Source organism: Pelodiscus sinensis, chromosome Z, assembly GCF_052426305.1.
Source record: "Pelodiscus sinensis isolate ZL-2025 chromosome Z, ASM5242630v1, whole genome shotgun sequence".
Taxonomy (NCBI): Eukaryota; Metazoa; Chordata; order Testudines; family Trionychidae; genus Pelodiscus; species Pelodiscus sinensis.
The window spans coordinates 33,802,850-33,821,849 of NC_143085.1; the positions used below are offsets into that span (position 1 = coordinate 33,802,850).

General features: G+C 48.8%; 1 protein-coding gene across 3 annotated transcripts in view; it reads left to right on the forward strand.

The window, feature by feature from the left end:
• WSCD2 (WSC domain sialate O sulfotransferase 2) overlaps positions 1–19,000 on the forward strand; it is a 221,757-nt gene that overhangs the window by 147,239 nt on the left and 55,518 nt on the right. For all 3 annotated transcript variants that reach the window (XM_075898761.2, XM_014572916.4, XM_089775177.1), the window contains 2 exons: positions 10,332–10,453; positions 17,264–17,438. In XM_075898761.2, the coding sequence (XP_075754876.2) occupies positions 10,332–10,453; positions 17,264–17,438 (297 nt within the window). The remainder of the gene's footprint in view (positions 1–10,331; positions 10,454–17,263; positions 17,439–19,000) is intronic.

Genomic DNA, 19,000 nt, shown 5'->3' on the forward strand with positions numbered 1-19,000 from the left:
GAGATAATTCTGTCTATCTTCCAGGTGGGACATTCCCCTCATTCACAGGGCTATAAAATGCTTTGAGTATCCACAGACAGGAAATCTGGTCTTCTGGTTAAGAGACAAGCTGGGATTCAAAGTTTAGTCCTGGGCTCTGCTACAGACTCCTTTTGTGTCCTTGGACAAGTTGCTTCACCTATGTGTGTTTCAGTGCTCCACCCGTAACATAAGGGAGATGTAACTTCCTTCATTTATCCTGTCTGTTTAGATTGTAAGTTCTTTGGAAGACTCTTGTTCCTGATGGGAATTGACAGAGCTGAGCTCATTGGGATCTCGGAGTTGCCATGATGTGAAAGGCTAGTTCTGCACTTCACCACCCGTCTTGACAATGGACAGGAATCTCTCTCTGACAGAATGTTCTTTGTGTCCTTTACAACATTGCGCCAGCAGTCTCCGATGTATCAGCCCCCCATCTTCGGGAAGGAAAGATGACCTGAGTGTCCATACATCAGTAACTTGACTAACAAGGCTGGCCTATGAGATTCTGGAGGGATGTGAAATTCTGGTGAGCTCCCTTCAGAGGGTGGCTTAGACGTCAGGAAAAATAAATGCTCATGAAAGAGCAAAGGCTGGATGTGACTCTGGAGAGACGTTGCTGATTCAGGAAAGCAGGCAAAAGTCTCCGAGGGAGTCAAGGTTCAGCGGCTTGAAAATAGAGCTGACAGCTGAACCCATCACCATGCACTAAATGTCTGGCTTCTCCAGCTGGCAGGGACACCATGGGCCATAAAAGCTAAGACAGTTGCAGGACATGCTCGTATTGGGAGCAGGCAGGAATGAGGGGTGGCGAGCAATGTTCCATCTAATTTTTCCCCCTCATGCGCAGAATACATTTTGTTCTGTGCACTGAGGCATGTACAGATGTGCACCACCAGAAGAACACATGCTGCCAGTTGTGGGCACTGTAGGCTCTCTGCTAATCAGTTAGGCCGCATTTGAATCTCTTCTTGATGGCTGCCCAAGTGCTTAGCTCACAGGGAACACTGAGGCTATGTCTTACTAGCATGATTTTCCGCAAAAGCACTTTTTGCAGAAAAGCGTCCGTACCAATCTAGACGCGGTTTTGCGCGAAAAAGCCCCGATATGCTACAAGAGTAGCATAGTATTTCCGCAAGAACACTGACAATCTTACATGAGATCGTCAGTGTTCTTGCGCAAATTCAAGCTCCCAGTGTAGACAGCTGGCAAGTTTTTCCACAAAAGTAGCTGCTTTTGCGGAAAAACTTGCCAGTCTAGATGGAGCCTGGGGGCGAGTTTCCTACAGGAGAGTTGAGTGCTATAGGTACAGTGGTGACACTCTCTGTCTTCTCTAAGGTGCCTGCCACCAAGGGAGCTGAACACTCAGCAGCAGGCAGAAACACAGGCTTTGTGGGGGATTTCTGTGTCCTATTATGGTGCAGTTCCTTGCCCTGTCAGTCAGCAGTGCAGGAAACCAGTATTAAATCAGAACCTGGCTAGCACCTGGATTGTTTACTCTGCTCATCAGTAACGATACGGAGTCTTAGTCTTCCCACCTGGTCTGATGATTAACACACCTGTTGTGTTCTTCCTGATGCTTCTCTCTGGGCCAGGGACTGCTCCTTTGTTTATTTTGTGCAATAAGACCCTGATGCTTTTACTGGGCCCCTAAGGCACCTACCCTAAAAAACAATAATCATGATCTATAGGAAGAGCGGGCTTTGTAATTTGCAAGTGATGCTGCACTGGAACACTTGGAGACTTCCCTTCTGGTTCCGTATGTCACACCCAGGTACTGTGCTTCTTTGGGATCTAGACATGACATGGAAGTGGCAGATGAGGAGAATAAAATGATAGTCATTAAACAAGTCAGCTGATTGATTCATGGGCAACTAGACCCTGTTCAATGGGCACACATCGGGCACATCTTGCAGATCAATGCCCTCTTTCCCTGTCAACGGTGTTTAACGGAACAGAAATGTGTTTAATAAATCAAGCAAGATCCATTTTTTAATATCACAAAAGTTTTGTTCTCCTGTGGTTTTGTGGATGAGGCCTGGTTATGACCGGGATTTCCTGAGGTGGAAGGTTTTATAGTGGACTCAGAGATGGCTCATAAGCCCCGCCTGTCTCATAATTAGCTAGTCACTTGCCACCTAGAGGAATGCATCTCCTGCCTTTGACCCAAATGTAGTTGGCTCGCTTGTTTTGGGGGGTAAGGTGGGCGTAGGAGGAGCCCACTGGTGCCTCAAGAGGGAACTCCCAAGAGGAGGGTCATGCTGACTCCACAAAGAGCTATGGCAGTTTGTGGTTAAGTCCCAGCTTTCTACCGACATCTGAGTTGGGCAGGGACAGTCGAGCTTGGGTCAAGCCTTTGAAAGAGGCAGCAGAAAAAAACTGGTCAGAAACCAGGAGGGAAGGTTCTGGAGGCATAACGGCTGCTTGGTTTGGTTTGATATTGTTCGTTAAGTGCTAACAGGCTGTTACAGGAATGCCATCAGCTTGAAACTCCTATTTCCTGTGGGAGTAGCCGGCAGGTGGGGAGGGGGCGGGCGGATGCCCTGCATGGGCCCCTGGATAAGGTGAGGGAGTGGATCTGTGCTCCTAGAAGGGGTGGGGTGGGGATGGGGGCAGCCAGTCCTCTGTGCCACATAGAACATGCCACGCCACTCCCCAGCCCTCCGCGTGACACTCCAGTAGTGATTTAAAGGGCCCCGGGTATTCAGCTGCTATGGCTGCTGCTGTAGAATTGCAGCAGCTGGGAGCCCTGAGTCCCTTTCAATCACCGGTCCCAGGAACAACAGCCCCCTTTGCCCTCTTCCCTCCCCTGTGGGCAAGCCTGGGGGTAGCTATCCCTGGTGATCAGGGATGGTGGCAATTTTATACCTGAAGCAGGGCCTAAATAATCCAGTGACTTGAGCAGAGTTGTCCAGCAAATCAGTGGCAGACACAGGGTTTGGGAGTCTTGCCTTCCAGTCCTGCTCTAAACATCAGACTTTGTCCAAAATACAGACAGTTTTTTTAAGGGAGAACTCCCCATAAATTCACCGGTGCATGTTCTTGTCACAAGGTGACATGGGCTATATCTAGACTACAACAATAAATGGGAAAAATAATCGCAATTTGCGGTACACAATTTTTTTCTGATTTACTTCCCGAAGAGGCTTTTCTGAAATTTGGCTCATCTGCATGGGGCCAAATTTTGGGGAAACACCCTGTTTTGGAACATCCCTTCTTTCTTGTAAAACGAGGTTTACAGAGATGCTGACAAAATGCATCCGCTTTTCCAACTTTTTTTTTGGAAAAGCGGATGCATTCCTGGAACAGTTCTGCAGTCTAGATGTACCCTTGGGCAGATCAGTTCTGCTGGCTGGAAAACCCATCACCTCCCATCAAGGGTCAAGGTAATAATGACCCACTTTGCATAAATGGAGCCAGGACTGTGAATGGAATGTGTGTAACCTGGTTAAGTGATTTGGACAGGCAGATTAACTGTAACCCAGCCAAAGAGGGGGAAAAGGGAGAGACAGAAAAGCAAAGGCATCTCTGAATGCAAAGTATTTCTTTAATGAATCAGAAATAGGTTTTTGATCTCTCTCTGACTTTTTAAGGCTTTTGTGAGTCTTGCCTGTAATTTCGTATTCATTGTATTCAGCCTCCCTTCAGCCTTAAGCCCCTAGACTTGTGGGGCTCATTAGCAGGTACTTAAATGTCAAAGGGAAAGAGAGAGAGAATCTGTCCATTCAGGTGAATGATCATTTACAGTGATTCTGGATGTGTCTAAGATCTCCCGCAGGAATGGCTTGGGGTTTTTGCCAGCTTGTCCCACAGGAAAGCCGGGAGAAATCAAATTAGAGAAATGCAAATGAACACTCACAAATTGTTCCTGGCACTGGGATTACTTTGAGAAGGCCAGAAGGGAGTGGAGTAGCTGCCAGCGTACTCTAGGAAGCTTACACACTCCTTGCTGCAAAGCCACTGTGGGTACAGACCTACTGCATGTTCCCATTCAAAAGCCAGAGTTAATCAACAGGTTTATGCAGCCATGTACCAGGGATGGTTTAATTTTCTGGGTGCGGCATCTTGATATTTCCAAAGAATCAGCCATTTTGTTCTGAGAGCTGCAGCAGCCTGTGACGGTGAGACGCATGTACTGTGCTCACTCTGTTTCTCTCCCTTCCGTTTGTTGACTCACTGGCTACATCTAGACTGGCATGATTTTCCGCAAATGCTTTTAACGGAAAAGTTTTTCTGTTAAAAGCATTTGTCGAAAAGAGCGTCTAGATTGGCATGGATGCTTTTCCGCAAAAGCACTTTTTGCGGAAAAGTGTCCGTGCCAATCTAGACACGGTTTTGAGCAAAAAAGCCCCAATTGCCATTTTTGCCATCGGAGCTTTTTTGCGCAAAACAGTTTTTAGCTGTCTACACTGGCCCTCTTGCACAAAAACATTTCCAGAAAAGGGCTTTTGCCTGAACGGAAACGTCAAAGCACTTGTGCAAAAAGCACTGATTTTGGACAGTAGGACGTCAGTGCTTTTGCGCAAAATCAAGCAGCCAGTGTAGACAGCTGGCAAGTTTTTCCGCAAAAGTGGCTGCTTTTGTGGAAAAACTTGCCAGTCTAGATGCAGCCTCAGAGTTTTTCCTTAATCCAAACTGGTAGCCACTTTGGTTGGAAGTGAAAGTTCATGAATAATGGATTTTCCAGGAACAATTTATACAAGAAATGGGGGGTTGCCAGATGACTGAAACAAAAATACCGAACATCCCCCCCGCCAAAAAAAAGGGAAAAAATTCTGTTGAAGAAAAAAAAAGGGGGGGGGGAGATCACTGTTGTTGAGAAAGAAAAGGACTCCAAGACTTATTAAGCAAAAAAACAAAAACAAAAAACCAGCATTAAAACAGCATGTCCCCTTTAAGAGTGAGTGCAGGGATAGGAACAGGGGAATGGTTGAGCACTAAGACCAGGGGAGTCATTGCTTCCCCTTGGCCTTTTTTGCTGGCAGCCATTTTCTGCCAGCAGCCTTGCGGAACCAAGTAAGCATGGGGACTGGGGTCAGGGGGCTGGGGGTGTTGGGAGCTGGGGGATGGGGTTTTACAGGAGGCGAAAATACCAGGCTGTCCGGGTGAATATTGGACACATGGCAACCTTACGCTGCTCCTGCCCTCTGGAACTGCATCTCAGGAGCCCTCTGCTGCTATACCCATTACCATATAGTAAAGGGCACAACAGGACTCAGGATGGAGGTAGGATTGCCAGGTGTCTGGTTTTCGTCCAGACTGTCCATTATTCAGGTCCCCTGTCCAGTAAAAAAATAGAAAATACCAGACACGTGAAATGTCCGGTATTTCCTGTTTCCAATTTTCTCCTGCCATGTCTGACGGGGGTGGGGGATTGAGGAGTGTGGGGCCATTTAAAGGCGCAGCACCCCTTTTTATTTTATTTTTTGCTCAATAACTTTGGTCTCCCCCCCCCTTTTTTTTGCTCAACAGATTTTTTTCCTGGTGGGTTTTTTTTCGGGGGGGGGGGAAGGGCGGGGTGTTCAGTATTTGTTGTTAAACCATCTGGCAACTCTAGATGGAGGGAGCTGGCTGGCTGCTGCTCCTATTTCTGAACATGCTCAACATATTTAAAGGGGCAACACACATCTCAGTCACTCATACATTTTGTGTTTCTCTCCCTCTCTCTCTCTCTCTCACTCACTCACACACACACAGAGAGAGAGGAGAGAGAGAGAGAGAGAGAGTGAGTCTGTCACATTCACCAGCCCAAACTTGTATGGTTCTAGTTACTTCTTTCCAAGTGTTATTTGCACCACAAGTCCCTGCCCCAGCCTGCTAAAAGTGAGGGCAGAGCCTCAGAGAAATAGTGGAGCAGGAGTCGGGGCTAGACAAGAGGCAGGGAAGGGGATGGGGCAAGAGTGTTTGGATTCCAGGTAGATCTTGGATTGGTCTGAAATTCAAAAAGTGATCTTGCGCTAAAAAGGTTGGAATCCTCTGGTGTGTATGATGGAAGCTACTTCAAATCCAAGCATGCAGCCATACTCCCAGTGCTGCTAGGTGCAGCACCTATGATTTTTTTGGATCACTGGTAGTTCCAAAAACAGGGGGGAAAAATCACTTCAGGCCAAATCAAAATTGCATTTTTATTTTTTGACAAATGAGAAGAATGGGGAAAAGTCCTTTTAGAGTGGAATGAAATGCTTTGCAGCAAATTTGAAAACACTTTTGAAGTTGTTAAAATAAACAAAGGACATTGCTAAACCGAAAATCACTTCACATGAAAAAATCAGATTTTCATTTTGAAAATGTTGAAAGGAAATGAAACAGTTTTTCCAGAATTTATTTTGGTAGGGCTTTTTCTTCTGATTGAAACAATTTGGCAAAATTGACATGAATTCACAAAATGTTCAATGAAACAGAATCTGTATTTTTCATTTAAAAAAAAATTGGTGGAAAAATTTTGCCCAGCCCCACTTTGAAGCTGGGTGGTTGGTTTTTGTATGTGGAAATTCATAACAAACAATATCTGAGACATCAGAGTCATTTTCTCTGCCACATATAAGTCCGTACTGGAGTAAGTAAGGGTATGTCTAGATTACATGCCTCTGCTGACATAGTCAATGAAGCCGGGATTTAAATATCCCTGGCTTTATTAAAATAAAAATGGCCACCGCGCTGGGCTGGCTCAGCTGATTGCTGGCACAGCGCATGAGTCAAGACGCAGATCAGTTGACAGGGGAACCCTTTGTTGACTGCTCCCTTATGCCTCGTGGAACGAGGTTTACAGGAGTGGTCGACAAAGGCTTCCCCTGTCGACAAATCTGCATCTTGACTCGCTCTGTGCCGACAATCAGCTGAGCCAGCTCAGCGTGGCGGCCATGTTTATTTTAATGAAGCCGGGGATATTTAAAGCCCAGCTTCATTGACTATGTCGGGTAGCCTATTTTACATGCCTCTGTCGGCAGAGGCATGTAATCTAGACATACCCTAAGTTATCACTCTGGCTAGGTCTAGACTACAAGGTTTTGTCAGAAAAAGCTTTTTCCAATTCTTTTGTCAGACGAGGCTTTTCCAACATTTGGCCCATCTAGATTAGGCCAAATGTTGGGGAAAAACCTCTTTCAGAAGACCCCTTCTTCCTCATAGAAGGAGGAATACAGGGGCTTCTGAAAGAGAGGAATACAGGGGCTTGTGCATTTCCACAATAAAAGTGGAAGTGCAAATGCATTCCCTGGATGCAGCGGGGGGTGGGGTGTGTGTGTGTGTGGGGGGGGGGGTTTCAGGATACCTGCAGTATCCCCAAAAAAAACATAGTCTGGACATAGCCTCAGTGGGCACTGTGGACAAATGTTGACTTTTTAGGGGTGACCATTGCGGATGTTTGTTCAAGAAGCATATCAGAATAAACAGAACAGCCCGGCAGATGGTCCCTTTCTTAGCTGCAGAACACACTGGCCTTTCATACCGGACACTATAAAATGCACTTTGCTTATAGTATATTATCTGTGGGGTGAGCATGGGTACCAAGATCCTTTTTAATGAGCTGGTATTACCATCCTTCTGGGATGTGCTTTCATCCTATGCCCAGTACTAGTTATTCTTTTACAGCTAGTACCTAGCACCAATTACTGTTCTGCACCTGTGCCTATTACCAATTAGTGTTTCACACTATCAACCCTGTTCATACCAAGTTCTGTGAGCGGGGGCCTGCCTCTTGCTGACAGTTTAGCTTTGCTTTATATTCACAAAGTCTTGACCATTATTGGCCGTGCCTCAGGTTTCACACCAGGCCTGTGATGAATGGACTTATGTTTCAGGCCCTCATCTTACTACGGCAACCAAAGCAACATCCTTTCTAGGCTGGCTGGAGAAAAGTACAGAGTGGAAAAGTAGGGGAGACTGGTACCTAGAAGCTATGTTCCTTAATCAGGCTGCTCAGTACTCCCCTTGTATAGCAAGAGAAAATGAACAGGCTGCCTTACATGACAGAGGATAAGGAATTAAACGGCAAAGAAAGTCTTTGGGGAGACAGATTCCCACTGAGTTTGTGCTGCTGTTTGTTTTCCAGCTAACCTCTCAGAATAAACACAAGTCGGTTGCATTTCAACTGGTGCATTTTTATTCAAGGCAGCAGAGAATGTTTTTCCTGGTAATTTTCTAGGCGCTTTGTCAGAGTACAGTGAATGGCATTCATTTAGGATTGGCTGCCGTGCTGTACCAGCAGCTTATTTAACTTAAAATTGATGTGAAAGTTGGACTGTCTTCTGAGAATAGGAGGAAGGGCCTTTGGTAAATCTGCTGTAGTGGAGGGATGAGATTGCTCGTGGCGGTTGGAGCCTTTCGCCCTGGGTTTAGATTCTGGTGAATCAACTGCTTGCCAGCCAGTGACTGTCCATTGCTCTGTTACGGTATGTCTACACTACAGCACTATTTCGAATTAACTTAATTTGAAATAGTTAATTCAAATTAAGCTAATTCAAAATAATATTTCTACACACAAAAACTATTTCGAAACAGCATTTGTTTCACTATTTCGAAATAGCGCGTCCACACTGAGTGGCCCCCGAACTGAAGTTAAGGCTGGCCGGAACCAGTGCAGGCAGGGCATCAGGTTAGGACTTAGTGTGTGGGGCTGCTGCCTAGGCTAACTGAGCTCCGTGCTTAAAGGGACCCTACCCCCACCCCGGACAGACAATTCTCAGGGTTCCCTGCTTGCTTGTCTTCCTCAATGAGGGACAGCAAAGCAGTCCTGTCTTGGAATGCTCTGAGTGCCCGCATGGAGCTAGAGCTTCCCTGGGCATGCTGGTGCGTCTCGTGGGGTCGTTGCCATCAGCTCGGCTGCATTTGCTGCAGGCTGACATCTGGAGGGTCCATTGGGGAGCTGTCAGGATCCAGAAGGCCCTGTGGGACAGCGTCCACCCCGAGGAGCCCTTAGAGTCAACCCAGTCCTCCCCTCAGGGGGCTTGTGCCCCATTCTTCCCTCACATCCTTCCACTTACTCCTCCCTAGCTCCCCTTCCTGATGTCAAATAAAAGACATGTATGTTAAAAAATAGAAACTGGGTTTATTGAACAAAACTGGGGGGAGGGATGAACCTTTGGGGAGACTGGGAAAAGGAGGTGGGAGAGGGGAAGACAAAGGGTGGGAGAGGGGAGGGGGAAACCTGGGAAGAGGGAGCTGGAAGGGGAAAGCAAGGGGAATGAGGGGGAGGGGAAGCTCAGGGCCCAGGGTTAGGGGTCTCGCCGGACCAACTTGATTTTCATGTAAACCTGCCCCTGGGTTTGCATGTGTTCTTTGGTGGCCAGGCTGGCAGCTATCCTGCCATAGACAGCTGCATTCCTCCATCTCGTTCAGAGATCATGGACATTGGGGGCATCCCTCCCAAACTTGAATAAGGTCCATGATCTCCACTCTGGACCAGGAAGGCTCCTGCCTTCTCCAGCCCTGTAAGGCTCCTGTGAGCTGGCAGACTGCTCCTGGGGAGCAGTGGAGGGCTGGCTACCAGTGGCTTGCTGGCTCATGTTTTGGGGCCACTGGGTCAGGGGCCCTGGTGGCCACTGCTGGCTCTGGGCTGGCAGGCTTGGAGCTGGCACAGGCACTGTGGCCAGGGTCTGCCCCTTTAGTGGCTCTGGGGCTGGGGGAGAGGAGAATAAGTTTTCCTAGTTATGCCCACAGTGGCCACCAGGGCTCCCGGGGAAGGGCTGGAGGCACCCTATTTCGAATTAAGTGTCTACACAGCACTTAATTTAAAATAGCTATTTCGAATTTGGCATTACTCCTCGTAGAACAAGGTTTACCAAATTTGAATTAAGTGCTCCGCTATTTCGAATTAAATTCAAAATAGCGGTTTGCATGTATAGACACTATTAAAGTTAATTCAAAATAACGGCTGTTATTTTTAATTAACTTTGCAGTGTAGACATACCCTCAGAGATATATACTCATTCATGCTGGCCCGCTGTCCATGGCACTAAGCCGAGGTGTTAGGGAACTGCGTGGAACCAGTTATGTGGAAGAAGGGTCTATGACTCATCTCACACTTCTGCATGGGGGAAGGGTTTGGCCTGGAGAGTTTCTGCATCAGTCAGAAGGGTTTGCTGAGCGGGGCAGAGAGTCAGATTCCTTCTTGCTGAGAACTGCATTTGCAGCTGGGTTTGGGTGGACTGCCCGGGTCCAGGTGGGAGGTGGGCAGCAGGTGAAGAAGACCTTGAGGGCTCTCAGAAAGTCTTGGCTCATGTCTTGTTGGCACAACAATCTTTATTGCCCCGTACCAGACTTTCCACTTTCCCTGTCACAGGGATCTTTACTAACAAGCTCTCACTCTGCTCCAGATGGCAGTGCGATATTCCGTGGATGCTTCCATCGGCCGGACAACGTCTCGGTAGCTTTGCCTGTGAGTGGGGTAATGCTGAACATGTCTGTGGACAAGTGTGTGGACTTCTGCACTGAAAAGGTAAGTAGGAGAGCGATGGGGTCCCACCAAGTGAATGGGGCTGTAGGCAAAGGGCCTGACACACACCTCCAATTTCAGTGGCGTAAATCCCCACTAGAGTCCAGGGTGTGTCTGAAGCGACCTGGGTACAAGTGGGGAAGGATCGAGCTAAGAATCTTTCCAGCGCTCTGAATATGCTTCAGAAGAGTCACATTCAGATCATACTCAATACATTGTGATCCAACATAGTGGAATAATTGCATGTGTCCAGAATACAAGAGGTAAAATTGACAGCTCATGTCTTTGCCATGCAAAAAGTAGGCGCTCAATCCCAGTAGAAAACAATGCTGGGGAATCACTAAATTTCTCCTTTCATTTAGTCAGTAGCCTGCCAGAGTTTTATCCCTTAGTAGTAGCTTTACTTGTACAAATCTACATGAGCTTTACAGAAGATTTGTATACTGTTGGCTTGGTTGAGTCAAGATTTGACTCCGCTCGTTCTGACTACTTCCCACTGTAAAATGTCAGGACAGATATTTAGCTGCTGTGATGACCATCACTCCACTGAAGGTCTGGGTTGGAGGCAGCTCTAACCCATGTTCTTAAGGTTGATGGGCAAGTTTCTCTTCACAGAACAGGAAGAATGTGGGTTTCCAGCCTACTACCAGGAAAGCAGCCAGGGAAGAGAGTAGGGACACTAATGATTCTGGAGGGCTACCTCTACAATGGCATGATTTTCCGAAAATGCTTTTAACGGAAAAGTTTTCTGTTAACAGCATTTTTGGAAAAGCGCGTCTAGATTGGCAGGAAGCTTTTCCGCAAAAGCACTTTTTGCGGAAAAGCATCCGTGGTCTATCTAGACGCGGTTTTCCGCAAAAAAGCCCTGATTGCCATTTTCGCGATTGGGGCTTTTTTGCGGAAAACAGTACTTGCTGTCTACACTGGCCCTTTTGCGCAAAAGTTTTTTGGAAAAAGACTTTTACCCGAATGGGAGCAGCATAATATTTCCGGAAAAGCACTGGAAATTCAAGCAGCCAGTGTAGACAGCTGGCAAGTTTTTCCGCAAAAGCAGATGATTTTGCGGAAAAACTTGTCAGTCTAGACACAGCTGAGAAGTGTGGGAGGCTGAAGTGGGAGAGAGATGGGACTGATATGTGGGGAAGAGTGGGCCAGATAAATCGTGGGAAGGGGGAGGGGGCCGTGCCTGGAGAAGAGAAGGAAGCTCTAGCGGAAAGAAAAGAAGGGCTTGTGAATCAAAAATGGGATCTGGCCATAGAGACCCCAAGAGAGGAGGGTGGGTTACAGGACCTTCCAGAGAACAAGTTGCAGCTTTGCTTAACTTTGCGGGGTGGGGTGGGGAGGTTATGAATGGTCCCAGAGTTTCATGCAGTCCCTGGAAGAGTCATACAGCTTTTTCTCCAGTCCAGGGCCCTTCTGCTGACACAGCCCACAAGGGGCCATGTGCGAGGGTGGGGTTGATGACCCTGGATGTCCCCTTCTCTAGGCCATGAACTGTTGGGACGTACACTGCCTAGGAGCTATCAGGTGACCGTGAGCCAGCCAGGACCCAAGAGCCATTAAGACATCATGACTTTGGTCACACTGGTGACTGGGGCCCAATTTCATCCTTGTTGTGTCTTATTTAATCAAGGCAGTTGACTTATTAGAGTAACTGGGCTTGGTGGCAGAAGAAGAAAGGTCCCCCAGATGCTACATGGGGTGACCTGGGTACTAAGAACATCGGTGTGGTGGCCTTTCGGCCTGGTGCTGCACCTCAGCTCTGCACAAAGGAGATTTCTGTATGGTTGCCCACAGCAAGCCCATTTCTCAGGACAATCGGCTACTGAGTAAGAGGGGAAGGCATGGAGCTAGAGGAACACTTGTTTTATTTCTCCTGATGCCCTGCAATCATGTACATGGGCAGTGGCTGCATAGGCTACGTAGGCTGCTCCCTGCCACACTGTCCGGGCCTTTTCCCAAGCTGTGCACACTGTTGTGAATTGCACAGCAACTTGCTCGTGCATGGGCAAAGTGGTTGGACTTGCATCTGTGGGATAAGTTGGGCTAAGTCCCATCTCTGCTTCTGTGGTCACTTCTATTTCAATGTTGCTCCCTTGGTGTCAAAGGGACTACCCCCCTCCCCACCTGCCCCGTTTACACCAGCTGAGATTTGGACCTGAGTGAGGTGTCTCTGACCTAAACTGCACATCAGTCTAGTATCTTGCTGAGCAGTGTAACAGCTGAGTGGGAAAGCAGCAAGGTTATGCCAGCCACTTACAAGGTCAGCTCCTGATCTCATGCTTTAATCAACACAGATGAGTCCATAGGGCCTCTTCTGTGCCAGACTTTTGCTATACCAGAATACGCAAATGTTAACATGTATGGTGAGATTTTTACTGGTGTTTAATCTATTCAGTTTGACTGTCAATTAAAAGAATGAAAGCAATTAAATAAGCCAACAAACTTGCTGGTGGCTCTATGACCCAAAATAACAAATTCATGTCTCACCTCCTGCAGTACATTGATGTCTAGAAGTCTGGCCACAACACTGGAAAATGTAGAATGCATTAGAGGACACTGTAGATTTATAGGGATGGCAGAAGATAATTTCCTTCCTGGCCCCAGCTCTGGTCACCGTTTTCTGTCCTGAAGCACCAAGATTGTTCATTCTTACAATGTCTAATGTAACTGCAGATGTTACTCAAATAGGTTGAATTGTCTGGCAGCAGCAAGTTACTCAGCAAACAATCCCTATAGCTTACAAGTGTCACATGGGGCTACAAAGCCACTCCCAACATAGTGAGCTTCACATGGGGAGTGCCTTGCAAAATGCTGTTACGAACGCAGGGTTGTCTCTACCCAGACACAAAACACACAGCCATGTAAGGCAGCATGAAAGTTGGGGCACCAAATTGCCCCACATTTCATGGTGTCCTGTAGAACTCTGCTACCTATGTGCTTCAGCTGCCCCTCACTCTCACCTACCCACACAGGTTCAGTGCCATGGCTCCAGCAGTGAGCCTCCAGCCCCCACTCACTAAAAGGTGTTCACAGGCCTGAAGACTCACAGAGCAGGGGTGCAGCTGTGGTGCTTAAAGTGCCACTTCTCTCCAGCTAGCTGCATAGCCACTTGTTGCTCCTCTAGCCCATGCTTCACTCCTGGCCCTGCTCCTGTGCTGCCAGCTCTCCCTGACTGGGCACCATTTAAATTAATGGCAATTACCTATCTCCTAGAGCAGGAAGGGGACCTTGCAAGGTCATCAAGTCCAGTCTCCTACCCTCACAGCAGGACCAAGTGCCATCCCTGACAAATTTTTGCCCTAAATGGCCTCCCCAAGGATTGAACTCACAACCCTGGGTTTAACCGGGCAATGCTCAAACCACTGAGCTATCCCTCCTTATGGTAAAGGTAGCAATGGGCCATCTGATCGGGGAAAGTTGGCAACCCCACTCCTGCACCGCCCCCTCTCCTGCCCCTGGCGGAGAGGCTGCTCGCGAGGAGGACGAGGGAAGTGCTGATACTAAGCTGTGTATGTATGGCTCTGTACGAACTAATGAACCTCCATTGTCTGGCGATGACAACTGTCCTGGGACTCAGTCCCTATCAGCTCTGAGGATGCCCAGGCATATGCTTAAATAGCTGTCATATAATCAGGCCTCCCATCCTGCACCTGCTGTCCCCGGACATCTCCCTGCTGTCACGTTTCAGTGCTGTAGAGGGAGGTCGCGCAGATGCCTGGCAAATGGATGGCTAAGAAAGGGATTTGAGAACAATTTATCTAGACGCAGCAGCTTTCCCTGGCTGTGTCTCCATACACACCCCACTGAGCAAGCTCCCCCTACTGCTTGACAGACAAGGAGCCCCATTAAAAGCTGCCAGGTTCCCTGCACTCTGTCACATTGCATAAACACGAGCAGTGGCTCCACACCTAAGCCCTGCTTTGTTCTCGCTCCCCTGAGAGCTTGGCTCTCGGAGGTGTAAATAAAATCCTGAGCTCTGAGCCCCTTGATTAACCCAGCATCGCCACAGCCCTGGGTGTTAAATTGCCTGTCAGTCTCCAAATGTTCCCCCATAACTCTGCACTTTAAAATCCAAATGAGGTCACAGAAGATGCAGTCTATGGGCTTTTAGTAACCTTACGCTGGATGACAAACTCACAAATTACAGGAGAACCATTAGGCCGTGATTCTAAGAGGAGTATCATAGCTCCAGATATATCGCCCCCTGCACTAGCAAATAGCTTGGAAATTTTCAGCCCAGCGCTTGGAAGGTAGGGGCTACAGCTGGGCGAGGAGGTGCTGGAAATACTAGAAATCTGGTAGGCTTTATTTCTGCCAAAGGCAAGCTGCTGTTGCTAGCAATGCAGCATTGCGGCTGGCTGGCAAGGAGAAATAACACCTAGCCCTTCACAGGGCAGGACTCCAGGAATGGTTACACAAGGAGATACTGCCAGTTTGCAGTAATGCACCTGACAGAAGGATTTGGCCCACAGAACACATTTCATTTACAAAGCCGCTGTGTGCCCTGCACCAAATTAGTGACATGGGGCTCTGTATTATGAGGCTGCTGAAACAGAGGGGTGATGGACTGAGTGGTAGAGCTGAGATTAGAAGTGAGCTTTGACAGCCTCATTCCTGCTCTTGCTCTTACATACCATGGAAACAGGTGGTGCAATGCTCAGCATCAGGGCATGCAATGTTTAGGCACCTACTTAAGTCCCAAGGGAAGCTCTGACATCCACAAAGTCTGAGTGAGCCACTCAAATCCCTTAGATGGTGAATCAGGACAAAAAGGTGCCTATTTTGCAGCAGAATGCAATTTACAAAAGCCAGCACATTGCACGGAGATACAGCTAGACTCATGGGAGATGCCCAGAAGAGAGGTGCGTGCCAAGGTAGCCAATGGGAGATCCCTAGGAGAGGGGTGTGCACCACCTTAGCCAATAGGAGATGACCGGAAGAGGGGTGTGTGCCGAGGTAGCCAATAGAAGATGCACGGGGAGGGGGGGGGAAGTGCCAAGGTAGCCAATAGAAGATGCCCAAGAGAGGGCTGTGTATCAAGGTAGCCAATGGGAGATGCCCAGGAGAGGGGGTGTCCTAAGACCCATCCAGAGCCACCAACAAAAGTGCCTATAGACCTTGTACCATCGAAATGTAGGTGCCTAGAGGGTCAGTGTGTGTGTGTGTATGTATGAGAGAGAGAGAGAAAGAGGGTGAGGGGTGAGTTGTACATTGTAGTGGTACCAAAATTGCAGTGCCCAACTCCTTTTGTGCAGCTAGGCTGTAAGAATATAAGAACGGCCATACTGGATCAGAGCAAAGGTCCATCTAACCCAGTGCCCCAGAGGGAGGGAACAGAACGGGTAATCCTCACATGTGATCCTTCCCCTGTCACCCATTTCCAGACAAACAGAGGCTAGGGGCACCTTTCCTACCCATTCTGGCCAATAGCCATTGATGGACCCACCCTCCATGAACTTATGGAGCTCTTTTTTAAACCCTGTTCCAGTCCTGAAGAAGAGCTCTGTCCTCTCTGTGCCTCTGTTTTCATCTGTACAATGGGGACAGTAGCAGGCATGAAAGATTGTGAGGTGCTATGGAGTCCATGGATAGGCAGAGAACTGTCTGCCTGTGCAGGTCACCATGCAGAATCAGGGCCTTAGCGCAAGCCAGTCCCGAGGGGTGTGCTTTTGCAGCAGTCACTCTTGCCATTCCCAGCCATTTTGCAGCTCCTGATGCAAACAGTCTCTGGCAAGGAAGATGGAAATGCTTCTCCCAAGTCTTGTGACTTGGCACCATGATTATTCCTGTTTTACCTGGAGGGAAGGGATAGCTGTGGCAAACCTCAGCTCCCAAAGTGGCTGCCAAGAGACTCCAGCCTCCAGGGCTGTCAGCCAGCCTCCCAGCCTGGCTGGGCAAGTTCGCCCTAGTTTCTTAAAACTACCTAGGTGGGCTCTGGAGCAGCTTGGGTTAGCCACCCACACTCAGGCCCCCCCACAGTTAGTTAGATCTGAGCTTGGGCTGTGACGCTGCTGGTTTTAGCTGAGCTAGTGCAAGTTGATCTGGGCATGGGAGGCTGACCCCCAGCTGCCATGTGGACTGACTCTCTGATAACCCAGGAGAACTAAAGAAAACACCTTCCAAGGTCCCTGTACTCAGCCATTCACCCACATTAAATTAGGGCCTAAGTATGCTGCCCCTGAGAAGGATGGGAGCTCAGGGGGGCTATGAGAGAGGTCTGTAAAATCAGGACGGGTGTCAAGAAAGGAAATAAGGAAGTGTCATTTACTCCTTCTCATCACACAAGAGCTAGGAGTCACTCACGTGAAATTAGTAGGTAGCAGGTTTAAAACAAACAAAAGGAAGTTTTTTTCAAACTGTGTACCATCAATCTGTGGAATTCCTTGCCAGAAGAGGTTGTGAATGTCAAGACTATAGCAAAGAGCTAGATGCATTCATGGAGGTTAGATCCATCAGTGGCTATTAGCCAAGAAGGGTAGGAATGGTGTCCCTAGCCTCTGTTTGTCAGAGGGTGGAAATGGGTGACAGGGAGGGATCACGTGAGGATTCCCTGTTCTGTTCTTTCTCTTTGGGACACCTGGCATTCACCACTGTGGGCAGATAGGACACTGGGCTAGAAGGACCTTTGGTGTGTCCCAGTGTGGCTGTTCTTACATTCTTATGCTATGGATGCTGATGGCAGCAGAAATGGGCCCTGCGTGTGAGCTGGTAACCATCAGGAAGCAGGTGGGCATGAGTGGCAGCAGGTAGCTACGGGCTGCCCATCCCAGGTTGCTCATGCTGAGCGGCTCTGTCCCTTGCTTGCCACAGGAATACCCACTGGCAGCCCTGGGGGGAGTCTCCTGCCACTGCGGCTTCCCCACCAGTCTCTTCCCCCTGCACGAGCGTGAGGATGAGCAGCTGTGTGCCCAGAAGTGCGGCGGTGAGGAGTTCGAGAGCTGCGGGACTGCCGAGTACTTCATCGTGTACCAGACGCAAGTGCAAGGTACGGAGAGCTGCGCCGGCTGCTGCCTCCACCTCCCATGGAGCTCTTTTCTCCTCATGGCTTTGACATGTGGCTGCTGGGGAGGCAGCGGGAGAAGTCTCTACCTCACCTCTTTCAGCAAGAGCAGAGACCCCAGGAACCCCAGAGCATGGCTGCTTAACCGGAGTTTGGCTAATGCTGGATAGTTATTGCTGCTCGGGGTGCATCCACACCACAAGGGTTAACTGGAAATAAGCTACGCAAATTGAGCTACATCAATTGCATATGTCATTTTGAAATAGCTTATTTTGAACTAGGGAGCATCTACACGGCACTTATTTCAAAACAGAGCATTCTTCCTCTGACTTCCCTTACTCCTCCTACAATGAGGGTTACAGGAGTCGGAGTAAGAAGTCCTCCAGCTTCACAGTATTTCAACATAATTTCGAAATAACTGCCGGCTGTGTGGATGCAGATGAAGTTATTTCGAACTAATGCTAGTTAGTTCAAAATAATGTTGCTGTGTAGACGTACCCTTGGTGTCTTCCACCCGGCACAGGGCCTGGAGAGCGGTGCATGCTGAGCTCAGCTGCTCGCTTGGGATGCCCCCTTTCACAGCTTCTTAGCAGAGCCAGGTGGCTACCTAGAGACATGCTATCTCTACAACGCAGGGATGGGCTCACCCTTTCCACCACAGGGGTGGTGGTGGGACCAGCTCTGAGCTCGTGAAAGGGGCAGGGCCTTGGGCAGATGGGGCAGGGCAAGGACAGCCAGCCCTCCGTGCCACCCAGGTGGTGTGGCACCCCTTCACCCTGCAGGCCCTCAGAGTCAGCTGGAGCATGCTGTGTGGGGCTCTGCAGAGCCTGCAGCAATTCTAAAGGGACCAGGGCTTTGATTGCCACTGAGGCTGGAGACCAGGCCCTACAACAACTGCCTGTTTTGCCTCCCCCACCCCCCATCTTCAGCAAGTCTGCTCCACTGAGAATAGGACCATTCCTTCTCTGCCTCTCAAAGACGTGTGCTCAGAATCCTAAGACTAGGACTTCAGACACCCCCCTGCCTAGCTGCATGCTGATCCTTAGTGGCCCCCCATTGGCCCCCTCCTGTCTGTCAGTGCACCTCTGGGGGAATGGGCTGATTGGAAAAGCAGCATGATGCATGTCCACAGCAGCCTTTCCTACAAAGGGCTCATGTCCTAGCGGGAATGCTCGGACGGGGCTTGTCTACACTTTGCGGAAGATGGATGCTGCCGCAGCCGATCTTCTGGGATTTGAATGAGTGAGTCTAGCAAAGAGGGCTCCCTAATCGGCCCTGCTCCTCATGAGGAGTAAGGAAAGTCGACGGGAGCTTGTGCGCTGTTTGGGCAGCACAAAGGCACCATTTCAGATACTTCGAGTCCAGCAACATAATTAACGAATCTCAAGTCGTTAGTGTAGACCAGGCCCCAGAGACTGTTCACTTCCTTTCAGAGTCAGCCAGGGGGATGTTTTGATGTGCTGATCCCCAGCAAAGGGCAACAAGCACCATTCAAGCGGAATTGCCTGCTTGGAGCATTGCCTGCTAGACCCAGGTGTTGCAAATTC